Source organism: Pogona vitticeps, chromosome 6, assembly GCF_051106095.1.
Source record: "Pogona vitticeps strain Pit_001003342236 chromosome 6, PviZW2.1, whole genome shotgun sequence".
NCBI lineage: Eukaryota > Metazoa > Chordata > Lepidosauria > Squamata > Agamidae > Pogona > Pogona vitticeps.
Genome location: NC_135788.1, coordinates 2,266,884 through 2,279,441, shown reverse-complemented (window position 1 = coordinate 2,279,441; position 12,558 = coordinate 2,266,884). Strand labels below are relative to the sequence as shown.

General features: G+C 50.7%; 1 protein-coding gene across 5 annotated transcripts in view; it reads left to right on the top strand.

The window, feature by feature from the left end:
* NBEAL2 (neurobeachin like 2) overlaps positions 1-12,558 on the top strand; it is a 128,274-nt gene that overhangs the window by 84,795 nt on the left and 30,921 nt on the right. For all 5 annotated transcript variants that reach the window (XM_073002771.2, XM_073002773.2, XM_078378400.1 and 2 more), the window contains 10 exons: positions 1,004-1,331; positions 2,203-2,285; positions 3,195-3,287; positions 4,185-4,359; positions 5,514-5,647; positions 5,935-6,094; positions 6,569-6,671; positions 8,540-8,693; positions 10,506-10,664; positions 11,323-11,482. In XM_073002771.2, coding sequence (XP_072858872.2) covers positions 1,004-1,331; positions 2,203-2,285; positions 3,195-3,287; positions 4,185-4,359; positions 5,514-5,647; positions 5,935-6,094; positions 6,569-6,671; positions 8,540-8,693; positions 10,506-10,664; positions 11,323-11,482 — 1,549 coding nt within the window. The remainder of the gene's footprint in view (positions 1-1,003; positions 1,332-2,202; positions 2,286-3,194; positions 3,288-4,184; positions 4,360-5,513; positions 5,648-5,934; positions 6,095-6,568; positions 6,672-8,539; positions 8,694-10,505; positions 10,665-11,322; positions 11,483-12,558) is intronic.

The window sequence follows — 12,558 nt, the reverse complement described above, 5'->3', positions numbered from 1 at the left end:
TCAGGCTGTCCCACGGACATTTTGAGGGGGTCAGGGTGGAGAGTCTTAAAGGGATCAAACCCCGGAAGAGGAAGAACTGGGAGGTTCTTACGATGATGGACTCCTGGGGTTAGGGTTATGTGGAAGCCTTTGCTTAGAGGTTGGTCCTCCCCACCAGAGTAGACCACCTTGGCTGAGCTAGGCTGTCGGGACAACAAGCAGAAACAGGAGAATTTAGGTTTTGGACGACGAGGGAAGGCAAAATATCTTCTGCAAGAAACAGGGCCTTCTTCACGGTGGCCCCCGAGACGCTCTGGAACCAGCTCCTGGGGGTTGTCTGCTCCTGGCCCCCCTCCCCCTCCCCCCATGCTTAAGAGGCTTCTAAAAACAGCCTTCTTTAGGGAAGCCTCCTATGACATCCCTGCCTGATTTTATATCTGACTTTCTGCCTCGTCTTCCGCCTGATCTGATAACGGATGTCCAGCTCCTTGTATTGTGTTTTATAGTCTCTTGGTTTTATTCATTCATTTGCTGTTTATTTATTTATTCTGTTTGTATCCCGCTCCCATTCGTGTCGCGGCATGACACCCGGGCGGGTTATGACGTGTGTGTGATAGAAAACAGAAATAAAAACAGAGACATTAAAAACGGCAACAACAATCACACACACACACAAAAATCCCATATGTGGCACCTGTTGTTGCGGGTTGATATTTAATTTTGCCGTAAACTCCCTCAAATAGTGTGTTGCACGAGTGGGGGCAATGTATAAATTAATGAAGTGAATTATAATGACTGAATAAAGTGCAACCTGCAGAACAGCCCAGCTAGGATCCTGTTGGGACTTTTGGAAATGGACTTTTGGTGAAATTTCTGAGTTTCTCCCCCCAGGTGGGGAACACCCAGCCTGGGTGTGGATCCGTTGCCTCCACCTTGAAGGAGGAAAACGTGACACCCCGAACGAAGGGGACTCAGCCGCTCCTAAATCCCCTTCCTCCACCTCTCACTTCTCTGTTCCCCCCAGGCCTTCGCCTCCTGCTGCATTGGCTCCGCCGGCCACCGGACGACCACCACGTCCACCATCTACCCCTCTCCATCTCACTCCCTGGACCTGGGCTTCGCGTCCCACCCCTCGCTGAGCCGCTCTCAGTCCTTCCCGGCTTCGCTGGCGCCCCACGCCTGGACGCCGATCCCTGCGCAGCCCCCCAAGGAGAGCTTGGTGTCCACCATCGCCGCGGGCAGCCAAGACACGGAGTGGGGGACGCCCACGTCCCTCGAGGGTCACCTGGGGTCGGTCTCCATCTTCTACGAGGCACTGCAGCCCACACAAGTGAAGTCTCTCTTCTCCTCAGGTAAGGGGCCTAGGATCCCAGGGCGTGGTGCCCCCTCTCTGCCTTACTCATCAAACCCCCATCTGGAGTTCCTGGTTCAGACATGGGCATCTCAGCCCACTAGTTCCAACCGAGGTCCTTCTCTTCCGGTGGGGCCCAGCATCATGGGAAGAGCCACACGGCTGCAAAAGACAGCCCAAAATCCATGGGAGAAATGGGGGGAGTTCCTGCAGACGTATGCCAGGCTCTCTCTCTTGTTGACCTTCAAGAAACATGCAAAATCCAGACTTTTTTAAGAGGCCTTCAGAACCCCTTTGCTTTTTTCACTGTCCCCTCCCTCCATGCCTGATAAGCTCTGGGGTAGTGGTGAGGAGAAGCCTCTGTCATCATCCACCAGCATCCCATGATGCTACCATGATCCCAGGAGATTCAGGAAGCAGAGTCCTGGGATCATGGTAGAATCATCATAGAATCATCGTAGGGTTGGAAGGGGACCTTGAAGGTCTTCTAGCCCAACCTCCTGGGGCCCAGGGCAGGAGACCTCCTACCATCCCGGACAGATGGCTGGTCCCATCTTTTCTTTAAAACCTCCAGCGATGGGGCACCCACCACATCTGGAGGCCAGCTGTTCCACCGCTTCATCGCTCTCGCCATCAGGAAATTCCTCCTTGTTTCCAGGTTGGATCTCCCTCTGATGAGTTTCCACCTATGGGTTCTTGTCCTGCTCTCAGGCACCATGGGGAATAGTATCATCTCTCTCTCTCTCTCTCTCTCTCTCGCTCGCTCGCTCGCTCGCTCGCTCGCTCACACACACACACACACACACACAGCTTGACACTACTCTGGCTTCACACCAACACTTCCCTGAAGGCTGTTTCCTTCGCTCTTGCAGGACCCAACGTTGCCTCCCCCTTCAAGCCCGACGGGGACTTCCCGGAGCTCAGCAGCAAACTGCTCCTCTATTATACGCCACAGGTAAGGGCGAGAAAGAAGCTCTATCTCCTCCTTCACCTTCCCTCTTTCTGGCTGGCCTTCCCCGGAGGTGGCAGGGATCCTCCTGAAAGCCCGCAGGCTGGAGACCCAGAAGAGAAAATAACTTTTTGATTTGTTGCTTTTGCATTTCCGTGCATTTTTTATTCAACTTAAATATATATATTTTTTAAAAAAATTAAAATAAAAAAAATGACTTGGAAACTTGCATGCCCAGAAGAACGCTGGCAGTTGCCGTTCAAACTTTCTGAACATCTTTGTTAGTGGTGTGACTTCAGAGTTGGTACCGAAGGGCTCTCTCTTCTCGTAGGGAATGTTGCTTCTAATGATAAATTAAACTGGTGGTAATAAGTTTAAAAAGGGGGTTGAGAAACAAAAATAACATTGGAGTTATTTGGGGAACTTTCATTGACTATGTATTAATCAAAGGCCAGGTTTCCTTTCTTTGAAATAATCAGCGCAGTTTTGGAAGGGGAATTGGGGGCATCATAAATGAAATAAATGCAGCATATCTTCAAAGACTCCCAGTGGGGAGAGAGGCACCGTGTTGTATGCTTGTATATGTATTAAGTTTTTCATTGGTTAGTTTTGTATTTTTGTGTATTTTAGATTCAATTAAAAATTTAACAGATGGATGGATGGATGGATGGATGGATGGATGGATGGATGGATGGATGGATGGATGGATGGATGGATGGATGGATGGATGGATGGATGGAAGGAAGGAAGGAAGGAAGGAAGGAAGGAAGGAAGGAAAGAAAGAAAGAAAGAAAGAAAGAAAGAAAGAAAGAAAGAAAGAAAGAAAGAAAGAAAGAAAGAAAGAAAGAAAGAAAGAAAGAAAGAAAGAAAGAATAGTTCTCTCTTTTGTTCTTGTTCTCGGTTGTGGATTTGTAGGCCTGCAAAAGCAACATCTGCTTGGATCTTTCCCCGAACCACTTCTTTGATGGGAGGCTGACCGGGCACAAAGTGGTGAACTGGAACGCCAAGGTACGGGCGCCTTGTGTGGGTGGCGGTTGTCAGGCAGTTGCTGTTGGTTGGCTTCTCCCCACCTTTGGTCTCCAAAGGTGGTTTCCCGTCATCCTCCACTGGGGAATGATGCGGGAAGATGCCGTTTTAGTCCAGCCAACTCCGGATGCTCCAGGCTGATAAAAAGGGAGTCAACTCTTACTGGTCAGTGTGGCTTGAGAGCTTATTTACTATGGCAGCGAAGGGAAGACCTTGAAGAGCAAATGTTATCCGTTAATGGCCAGTTTGCCAGGTGCTTAGAAATGAGGAGATGGTGGCCAAGCAAGCATCGGAACTAGAGATGGGCGCTTCGAATATGAAGCGGTCCATTCCCACCCCAGAACCAGCCCGGTCCGCTTACTGGGCTCTGCTCGGTGCACACGCCCCCTCAGCATTGCAGCTGAGTGGGGAGACTCGCCGGAGTGGGCGGCTGCGAGGGGAGGCAGGGAAGCACCCATGGGGACGACGTCCGCCATTGGCGCAAGGCTCCGCAGAGCCCAGTAAGTGGACCAGGCTGGTCCTGGGGGGGGGCTGAAAATGGACCGTGGCTGTGTATGCCTTGCTTCGTACTCATTTCTCGTGGATGCAAAAAGGAAGCGCACCTCTTTGATCGGGACCACGAGGAGAAGCAAGGGTGTGTTGGGGCAGAGTCCTTCCTCCTTTCCACCGCGCTGGCCTTTCGCAAAGCAGGATCGGGGGGTTGATAGGGCTTCCGTCCCGGCAGGCGAAGGGGGTTTGGCACCTTCCAGCTGAGACACCTTTCCGTATCGGTTGGACAACGAGGCTTGCATGACCCCATGGCAGGTGGGAGGCCCTCCTGGACGACGGTAGAGTAGTGGGCTCCGGTCCTCGCGGTCTCTCTCTGTGGCTCCCCTGCAGGACGTGGTGAACTGCGTCGGCGGGATGGGCGTGCTGCTGCCGCTGCTGGACCAGGTGGCCTCGCAGAAGAAGGAGCCGGCCGATAGCCAGGAGACTCACGACTTGGTTGGCCCGGAGCTGACCTCTTCGCACAACAACGCCCAGGGCATGATCATCCCGCTGGGGAAATCCTCAGGTGGTTTAAGACACGTCTGTTTCCCCCGACGGGTCGATGGAGGTGGGGGGGCTTGAGGGTCGGCCGTCTTGGCTACTCTTTGGCAAGCAGGAAAGACGGCCGAGGCAAGCTTTCCCCTGGGGAACGGCCTGGCCTGAGTGGGTTTAATTTTTTTAATGTATTTATTTAATGGACGGTTGTGCCTAAATGTGTTTTTGGTGTTGCTTCTCTCTACCGTTTTTTGGTGCGGTGTTTGTTTAATCCTTTTTAATACCTGTATGCTTACTGTTTGGAGCTCTAAAGATCACCTTTTAAAGTGATCTTGGGTCCTTTCTAAAGGAGAAAACTGGGGTTAAAATATTTTAAATTAATTAATCTGAGGGCCTAAATGGCAGTTTCATTTCCTGGGTTCAAAATCTAGCAACTCACAAGAGGGTGAACCCGAGCCTGGAAATGTTCCTCTTTTTTGGACTGGTGGATTCTGGGTGTGGTCGTTCAAAAAAAGAAAAATTTTCAAGCTCTGACACAAATGCAACACACTCACATACATGTGCACATCATACTATTTTAAATGCATGCACGCACGCACGCACGCACGCACGCACGCACGCACGCACGCACGCACGCACACATACATACATACATACATACATACATACATACATACATACATACATACATACATACATACATACATATATACATACATACATACATACATACATACATACATACATACATACATACATACATACATACATACATACATACATACATACATACATACATACCCTGTTTCCCCAAAAAGCAAACACATTAGGGCTTATTTTCAGGGGATGTTTTATTTTACAGTCCTGTCATCATCTTCTGGTTGCTACACAAGGGTGGACGGTGGGGTTTCATTTAACTAGGGCTTATTTTTGGAGTAGGGCTTCTATGACGAGCATCCTGAAAAATCCTACTAAGGGCTTATATTCCGGTTAGGTCTTATTTTCGGGAAAACAGCAGGCAACAGTATTGTACATTTCTAATGGAGAAGGTTTGGTCTTGGGTCCAGACAAGGAGGGGGGGGCGCTGTCGATTATGGGTTGTCATCTCACTCTAGCGAGTCGTTCCCTTTCTCTTGGAAAACCCTACCTTTGTTATGATAACAGCGCCCATGCTTCCACCCCCAGAGAGCAGACTAGAGAGGAACAGCATCGCGGCCTTCCTGCTCTTGGTGAGGAACTTTATCCGGGGCCACCCTGTCAACCAGGAGAGCCTGGTCCAATGCCACGGGCCATCCATCATCGGAGCCCTGCTCCAGAAGGTAAGGAGGAGGGCTGAAGGTCCTCTGTGGTCCTCTCTGGCCCAAACGTCCCTGGCTGAACGGCCCTGCAGAGGAGTGGGACTACAGTTTCTATCCTGTGGGAGGGGAAGGGTGGGGATTGCAGTACAAGCACCCCCAGCAGGCCAGGGAAAGCCTGCTCCGGCTTTTGCAAGACAATTAATTCAGAGATGAAGCGGGTGGCCTCCAGGGCCTCTTTGCAGGGAGAGAGGGTTCTTCTCTGTGGCTCTTCCGTCTCTTTTTTTAAATATGCTCTGTGGCTTTTGCAGGTCTCCAGCCAGGCCATGGACCTGAACGTCTTGATGGCATCTCAGATCCTCATGGAACAGGTGGCCTCCGAAGGACACGGCCTCCTTCTGCACCTCCTGTACCAGTACCTGCTCTTTGACTTCCGCATCTGGAGCAACTGTGACTTTGCCGTCCGACTGGGTGAGGAGAGAACCGTCGTCCCCAGCCAGTCAATCCGTCGTTGCTTACGTGGGAGAGCTGGGCGGTATTTCCCCTTCCCACGAGTGCCCCGGACTGCAGCTTGCCCCCCCTTTGGAGAACAGCCTCCCCCCCCAGTTGGGTGCAACTGGGTGCCGTCAAAACCCCTTTCTCTACACCAGCCTAAAGGGTTTGTCCTTGGTTTGCAGCACCCTCCACTCCATCACTCGGCCTCCATTTCTGGCTGAACAAGGAACCTCTTTGGCTCCTGCTTAAGGGGTGCCCCACCTATCACGGTTTTAAATGCCCTTCCCATGGCGTCGGGAGCCCATGGGCTGACTGGAGCCACCCGGCTTGTGGAGAGCTTTCTGCCGAATCCCTTTGAAAGCCAGCGCTTCCCTTTGTTCTGGCAGTTCGCTGGGTATCGCTCCGACGTTGGCCGCTCTCCTGCCTCATTCTGCCTTTTGCCCTTTGCAGGTCACATCCAGTACCTGTCCAACATCATTAAAGATCCCAAGCAAAAAGTCCGCAAGAAATACGGAGTCCAGTACATCCTGGACTCCATCAGGACCTATTACGGGTGAGAGAAGAGTCTTTCCTGGATAATGCAAGAAGAACAAACGTTTTCTGACCTGGTTCTCCCCCCCCCCCCCCCCCCGGCACCATGTGTGCCCTGTTGTCTGATCCACAGTCTGGTTTCATGGTGGGACAGGTAGCTTTGAATGAGGCTCGGTGGTCTTACCTGCGAGTTGTCTTGAGAACAGGTTGAGAGTTTTCTCAAGTACTTTGGAGCACAAGATCTGCTTTTCTTAAGCTCACACGTAGAAGCTGGTTTGCTCTTATCGTGCACCCAGAAGTCTTCAAGGTGTGGGAAGGAGGTTTCTTTCTAAGCCCTTCCATAGACTTAGAAGGGGAATCATCAGACCAAATGTGGAGGCAACGCTGTGCAAAGCCACATGCGGGGGCCTCTGACCCATTTCCCTCCGTCCTGCATCCCCTCCCGGACTCCAAAAAAAGAGGTATTTTAACATCAGAATGACGAACAGTGGCTTATTCCACCTCCAGGTGAACAGGGGTTCCTCTCTTGAGACGAGGCGCCGTATTGCTGTAGCTTATGTGGATGGGATGTGGTGGCGTGGCGGGTTAAACCTCCGGGCTGCAAAGTCAGAAGACCAAGCGGTCGTAAGATCGAATCCACGTGGCAGAAGGAGCTCCCATCGCTTGTCCCAGCTCCTGTCAACCTAGCCATTCGAAAGCATGTAAAAATGCGAGTAGATAAATAGGGACCACCATGGTGGGAAGGTCGCGGTGTTTCGTTTCTAGTCGTGCTGACCACGTGACCACGGAAACTGTCTACGGACAAACGCTGTCTCTACGGCTTGGAAACGGATGAGCACCGTACCCTAGAGTCGGACACGACTGGACTAAATGTCTAAGGGGAAACCTTTAACTTTACCTATGTGGAGGAGGTGTTTGAAAGAGGTTCAGAAACAGAAGTGAACATCTACTCACATCAGGTGATGCCTTTAATTAATTAATCATCAAGAATAGAAAACGAAAAAAGCAGAAAACAAAAAGGAACAGCAAGCTTTCAGTGATAAATCATCTTCTTCAAAGCTGTATATCACGCTCTTGTGGGTCGTTCCAACTTATATGCTGTTACCGACACCCCAAATTCACACGGCTGATGATGTTGAGGCCAGCCTAGCTTCATAGCTAAAAAAAAAAAAAGCAAAGCGTGCTGCTTATATAACCCCCCCCCCCAATAGTGCTTCGAGCACTCTCTGGGCGGTTTACAAGTTAATTATGCAGGCTACACATTGCCCCCCCCCCCAGCGAGCTGGGTACTCATTTTACCGACCTCGGAAGGATAGAAGGCTGAGTCAACCTTGAGCCGGCTACCTGGGATTGAACCCCGGGTCGTGAGCACAATTTTAGTTGCAGGACAGCAGTTTAACCCCTGCGCCACGAGGATAGCTGCAGTAAGCAAGTTGGTTTCAAGCATCTACTCAGCTAGCAGTTTGGAATTTTATGGCCCATCTCTCAAAAAACAGAGGACACTCACAGGCCATGTGCTCCCCGCGTTCCCCCTTCTCTGCCTTTTTGAAGCTCAAAGAATTTCTTTTTGTCCCGGGGAGGGAAGAACGACTCACGAGACTTCGATGCACCACTTTGAAGAAGATGATTGATCATTGAAAGCTGGCTGGTTGTTTTCTGTTTTTCCATTTTATATTCTTCATGTTGGATTCAAGGCATCCCCTGTTCCTGTAACTGTGTTGTGTCCACACAACCCATGTGGCCTTTTCCTGATTTTTCCTGAACACATATTGGTGTCCATGGAAACCAGGATGGTGGCCTGCGGCTGCATCTCTGGGCCAGGATGGAATCAAGCTGGGCCTAGCAAAATCTTTCCCTCTCGTTGACGCTGTCCCTCCACCTCCTTCTCAGGGTGTGCAAGGAGAGGCCTCTGGCCACGGACGACATCCGGACGGTGCAGACCTCCCTCTTCAGCCTAGTGAAGGATTTCCTCAGCAGGAACTTTTCCACGGAGGAAATGCAGAGCTCCCTGAACTATCTTGCAGCCGTGAATGAAGAGCACCAGGTAGGGCGGGAGAGGGACCTAGAAGACAAGCAGAGCAAGGAAAACGCCCTGGGGACCCGTCTCTTGGGAAGGAGGATCAGAGGGTTCCCCCCCCCCCCCGGCTCTCGCCCTCATCATCCCCAGCCCCGCCTGCGGTAACCTCTGCTAAGGAAAAGCAAGGGCACCGGATGATCCTGAGCCCGGAATCATTCCGGTCCTTCTGCAAGTGTTGTCCTGACACCACTTTTCTCGGTTGTGAAAATGGCTTGGATCCTTCACGTGGTTGATCTGGGCTGCCATAACCTTCTGTGGGTTTTTAAAGGTTTTTTAAAAAACCTTTTGGTTTTGAAATAATATAAAATGTCACTGACAGCCTTGGCTCATGGCTGTTTTAAGCATTATTAAAAAAACTGATGGCATAGTAAAAACGGTTACGCTCCCTTGTGTGTGTATATATCAGTGGTTGACAGTACATAAAATGATCACGTGTTCTTTGTGAAAAGCCTTAAAAAACCATTTTTTTCCCTTAAATAACAAGTAGAATAGAATAAACTCACACTGCTTAGACAGATGGTACTTGTTCTATCAACTTGTACATGACTTAGTTATATTAGCATATATCATGGTTAAACTTGACAGACATTTAACCAATCCGTCTCATTTAACATCCTGTTTGGCCCTATAAACTGTGTTGTACTACATACAGTGGTGCCCTGGATAGCGACAATAATCCGTTCCGGATTTATCGTCGCTATCCAGAAACATCGCTAAACGGAACTAAAAACCCCATAGGAACGCATTAAACTTCGTTTAATGCGTTCCTATGGGGCCCAAACTCACAGTTCAGCGAAGATCCTCCATAGCGCCACCATTTTCAATGCCTCGTTAAGCGAGGAAACCGCGCGAAAATGCTTGCGGCGGCCATATTGCGCACCCGATGGCCATTTTGGAACCGCGATCAGCTGTTCTAAAAACATCACAATGCGATGTTTTACCATTTAAAACATCACAATGCGATCACATTAGAGATCCCCGAAAATAGATCGCTATGCAGACTTGTCGTTAAATGGTGCGCTCGTTATGCAAGGCACCACTGTATTTGGCCTGTCCCAATTGGAGAGACTGCTAACTGACCCTTGCTTTATATATCTGACCGGTCAGAATGCTTCGCTATGCAAATATCACATTCTAGTCCTTCTCTCTATCTCTCTCTCACACACACACACACATATCACACAGAGAGTGAGTGAGAGGATGACTGGACCCAAATGTCATGGTCCACCTTTTGCCCTGACCTCCAGATCCTTTCGCATATTTAGAGGTCAAGTCCCAGATGACCAGGAATTCAGGAACGTTCTAAGGGGAGGAAAGTGCATGAACAGACACGAAGGAGTTACTGTATCTTTCCATGTATCAGACTATACTTTTGTCTAAAATCTTTAGACTAAAAATTGAGGGTCGTTTTATACATGGAAGTAAGCTGAGGAGAGAAAAACAAGTGGACGGGAAAGCAGGGATCAAAGCAATCCTGCGGCGCTTTGATCCCTTTCCCCCCTGCACTTGCTAAGGCCCACTTCTTAATTTTGGATAAGTCTTATACACGGAAAAATATGGTAATGCTGGGTTTACATTTAGCTCTGCTTCTCACGCAATTAACACGATGAGCTTGGGTGCATTTAGAGGAGGCAAGAGAAGGATTGCATCTCGGTGAAGAGATCAGACAGCCGTCATTAGTGATTCTTCTGAAGCAACCTCTCTTTCCTGAGGTCTTTCTTCGAGCCTCCTTTGGGGCCGCAGGAGAAACCCAACGGCGGATTCTGGTGTGTCTCGCAGGTGTGCGGCATGCTGGAGGTGATCCACAGCCTGCAAAAGAGCTCGCCCTCCCAGGAGCAGGTGTACGCCTTCCTCTTTGAGCCGGGAAACATCGAGATCTTGTTCTCACTGCTCGTTCAGCGGAAGTTCTCCGATGACGTGCGAGAGAGGATTTTCAAGGTGAGGGTACTCCGAGCGCCTTTCGCAGGTCGCAGGACCCGGCAAGAGGCTTGGAGGTGGTTGGGATAAAAACGGTGTCGTCCCTAGGGACCGTCATCACTCAGGACCGAATGCCATCATCCCCTGATTTTTAGGAGCTTGCTTTCGGGTGGCGTGTATGGAGTTTGGGTTTGTGGCACAGAGGGAAGACCTAAACCCTGGAAAAGCCAATTTTTATGGGTCTGTAGCTCCTCCCGAACCTTTGTCGGCAGGGTTGGGTGACCTCTAGAAGTCTTGGGGCCACACATGCCCATCCGTGGGATTTTGGACGGCTACATCCACTCTCACGGCTACGCCCTCAAAAACCACGTTTCCTATAAAATTGGGAGGACTGAAAAAACCCTCTTGCACCCCCCCTCAGTGCAGGGGGGGGGCTTTTTTCCAGTGCCCAATTTTTAAAATCAATTTAAACTGGGGTGGCGAGAGGTGCTGAGCGCCCCTAAAAGCATGGTTAAAATCCCCCTATGCCAGGGGGTGCTTTTCCAGCTGATTCCACCCCCCATAGAAATGTTTAAAGTTTGGGAGTGGGGTTGGAGTGTAGGGGAGCTACGTTTGGGCCATGAAGACTTGGGGCTTCCCCTTCCGCTCCCCCCACCCTTGCTTCTTGCTCCACGCACAGATCCTGCACAAGTTACTGAAGTACGAGAAAGTGAACGAGAGGAGCAAACACCAGCTGAAGCTGAAGGACATCGGCTACCAGGGCTTCCTCTCCTCCCTGAACGACATCCCGGTCTCCATGCTGCTCTTCCGGTGCCTTTTGGAACAAGTCCTCAGTTCAGGTAAAAAAAGGCAAGTCCTCGGCTCGGACGGCGGCTTTGCCTCCCACGTGGCTGAATAGGCCCTTCGGAGCAGAGCTGGGCGAAGGTCCTTCTTCTGCAAAATGCGGCTAAGAGGACCAAAGATGGGTGATTCGCCTCCACCCAACCTTTCTTTGAACTTTTTTCTGGCTTTTCCTCTCCGGACTCTCTTCTCTCTCTCTCTCTCTCCCCACCTCACCCCCAGACTGACCGCTGACATCAGAATTCAGGTCTCTGTGGCTTTGTTTCTAAACCACCGGATTTTGGGGGGCCAGTTGCTTCTTCCTGGGGCAAGGTGCTCCCTTCAGCCTTCCTCTCAGAGTGCATGGCTCACAGGTGGCGGGAAGGACCAGCAGACTTAGTTCCACCTCCGAGGTCCAGCTGTGGGTTGCAGGTCACCGTCTCTCTCTGGGATTTGGTCAGGCCGGCACCCAGGTTCAGCTACACTCTAGCAAGGTGAGCGCACTCCCATGGAGGTGCTGCGCTCATCCAGGGTCGAACCACCTCCTGGATTAACAAGTGTAGGGGGAAAGGGATCAAAGAGCTGCAGGATCGCTTCGAGCCCTGCTTTCCCCTCCACTTGTTTTTGTTCTCTCCTCAGCTTACTTCCATGTATAAGATGACCTTCAATTTTTAGTCTAAGGATTTTAGAAAAAAGTATAATCTTATACACGGAAAAATACAGCATTTCTAAAGATGGAAGCTACCAGAACCGGCCGCCAGAAGGAGCCAGAAACCATGCTATGTATAGCATTCGCTAATAAAATATTCCCATGTTTTTCGGCATCGGCAGGAGGGATGGGGGGGGGGCTTGGAACGGATCCTAGCGTACCTGATCCCTTGCCTCTTGAAGCAGGGTGCTCCAAACAGGAAAACATTGGACGGTCTGATTCACACAAATGCCATGTTGCACGGAGGCAGCGCGCTCTGGCAGGCGTGTACACAGATGCTCGGGTGGGTAGGGTACCGATGCCGCTGGTGGCCCGTGGGCATGGCGCAGGATTGTCTGTGTGCCTACGTTTGTGCATGCCTGCTTGGCCCCTGTGCCGTCAAGAGAT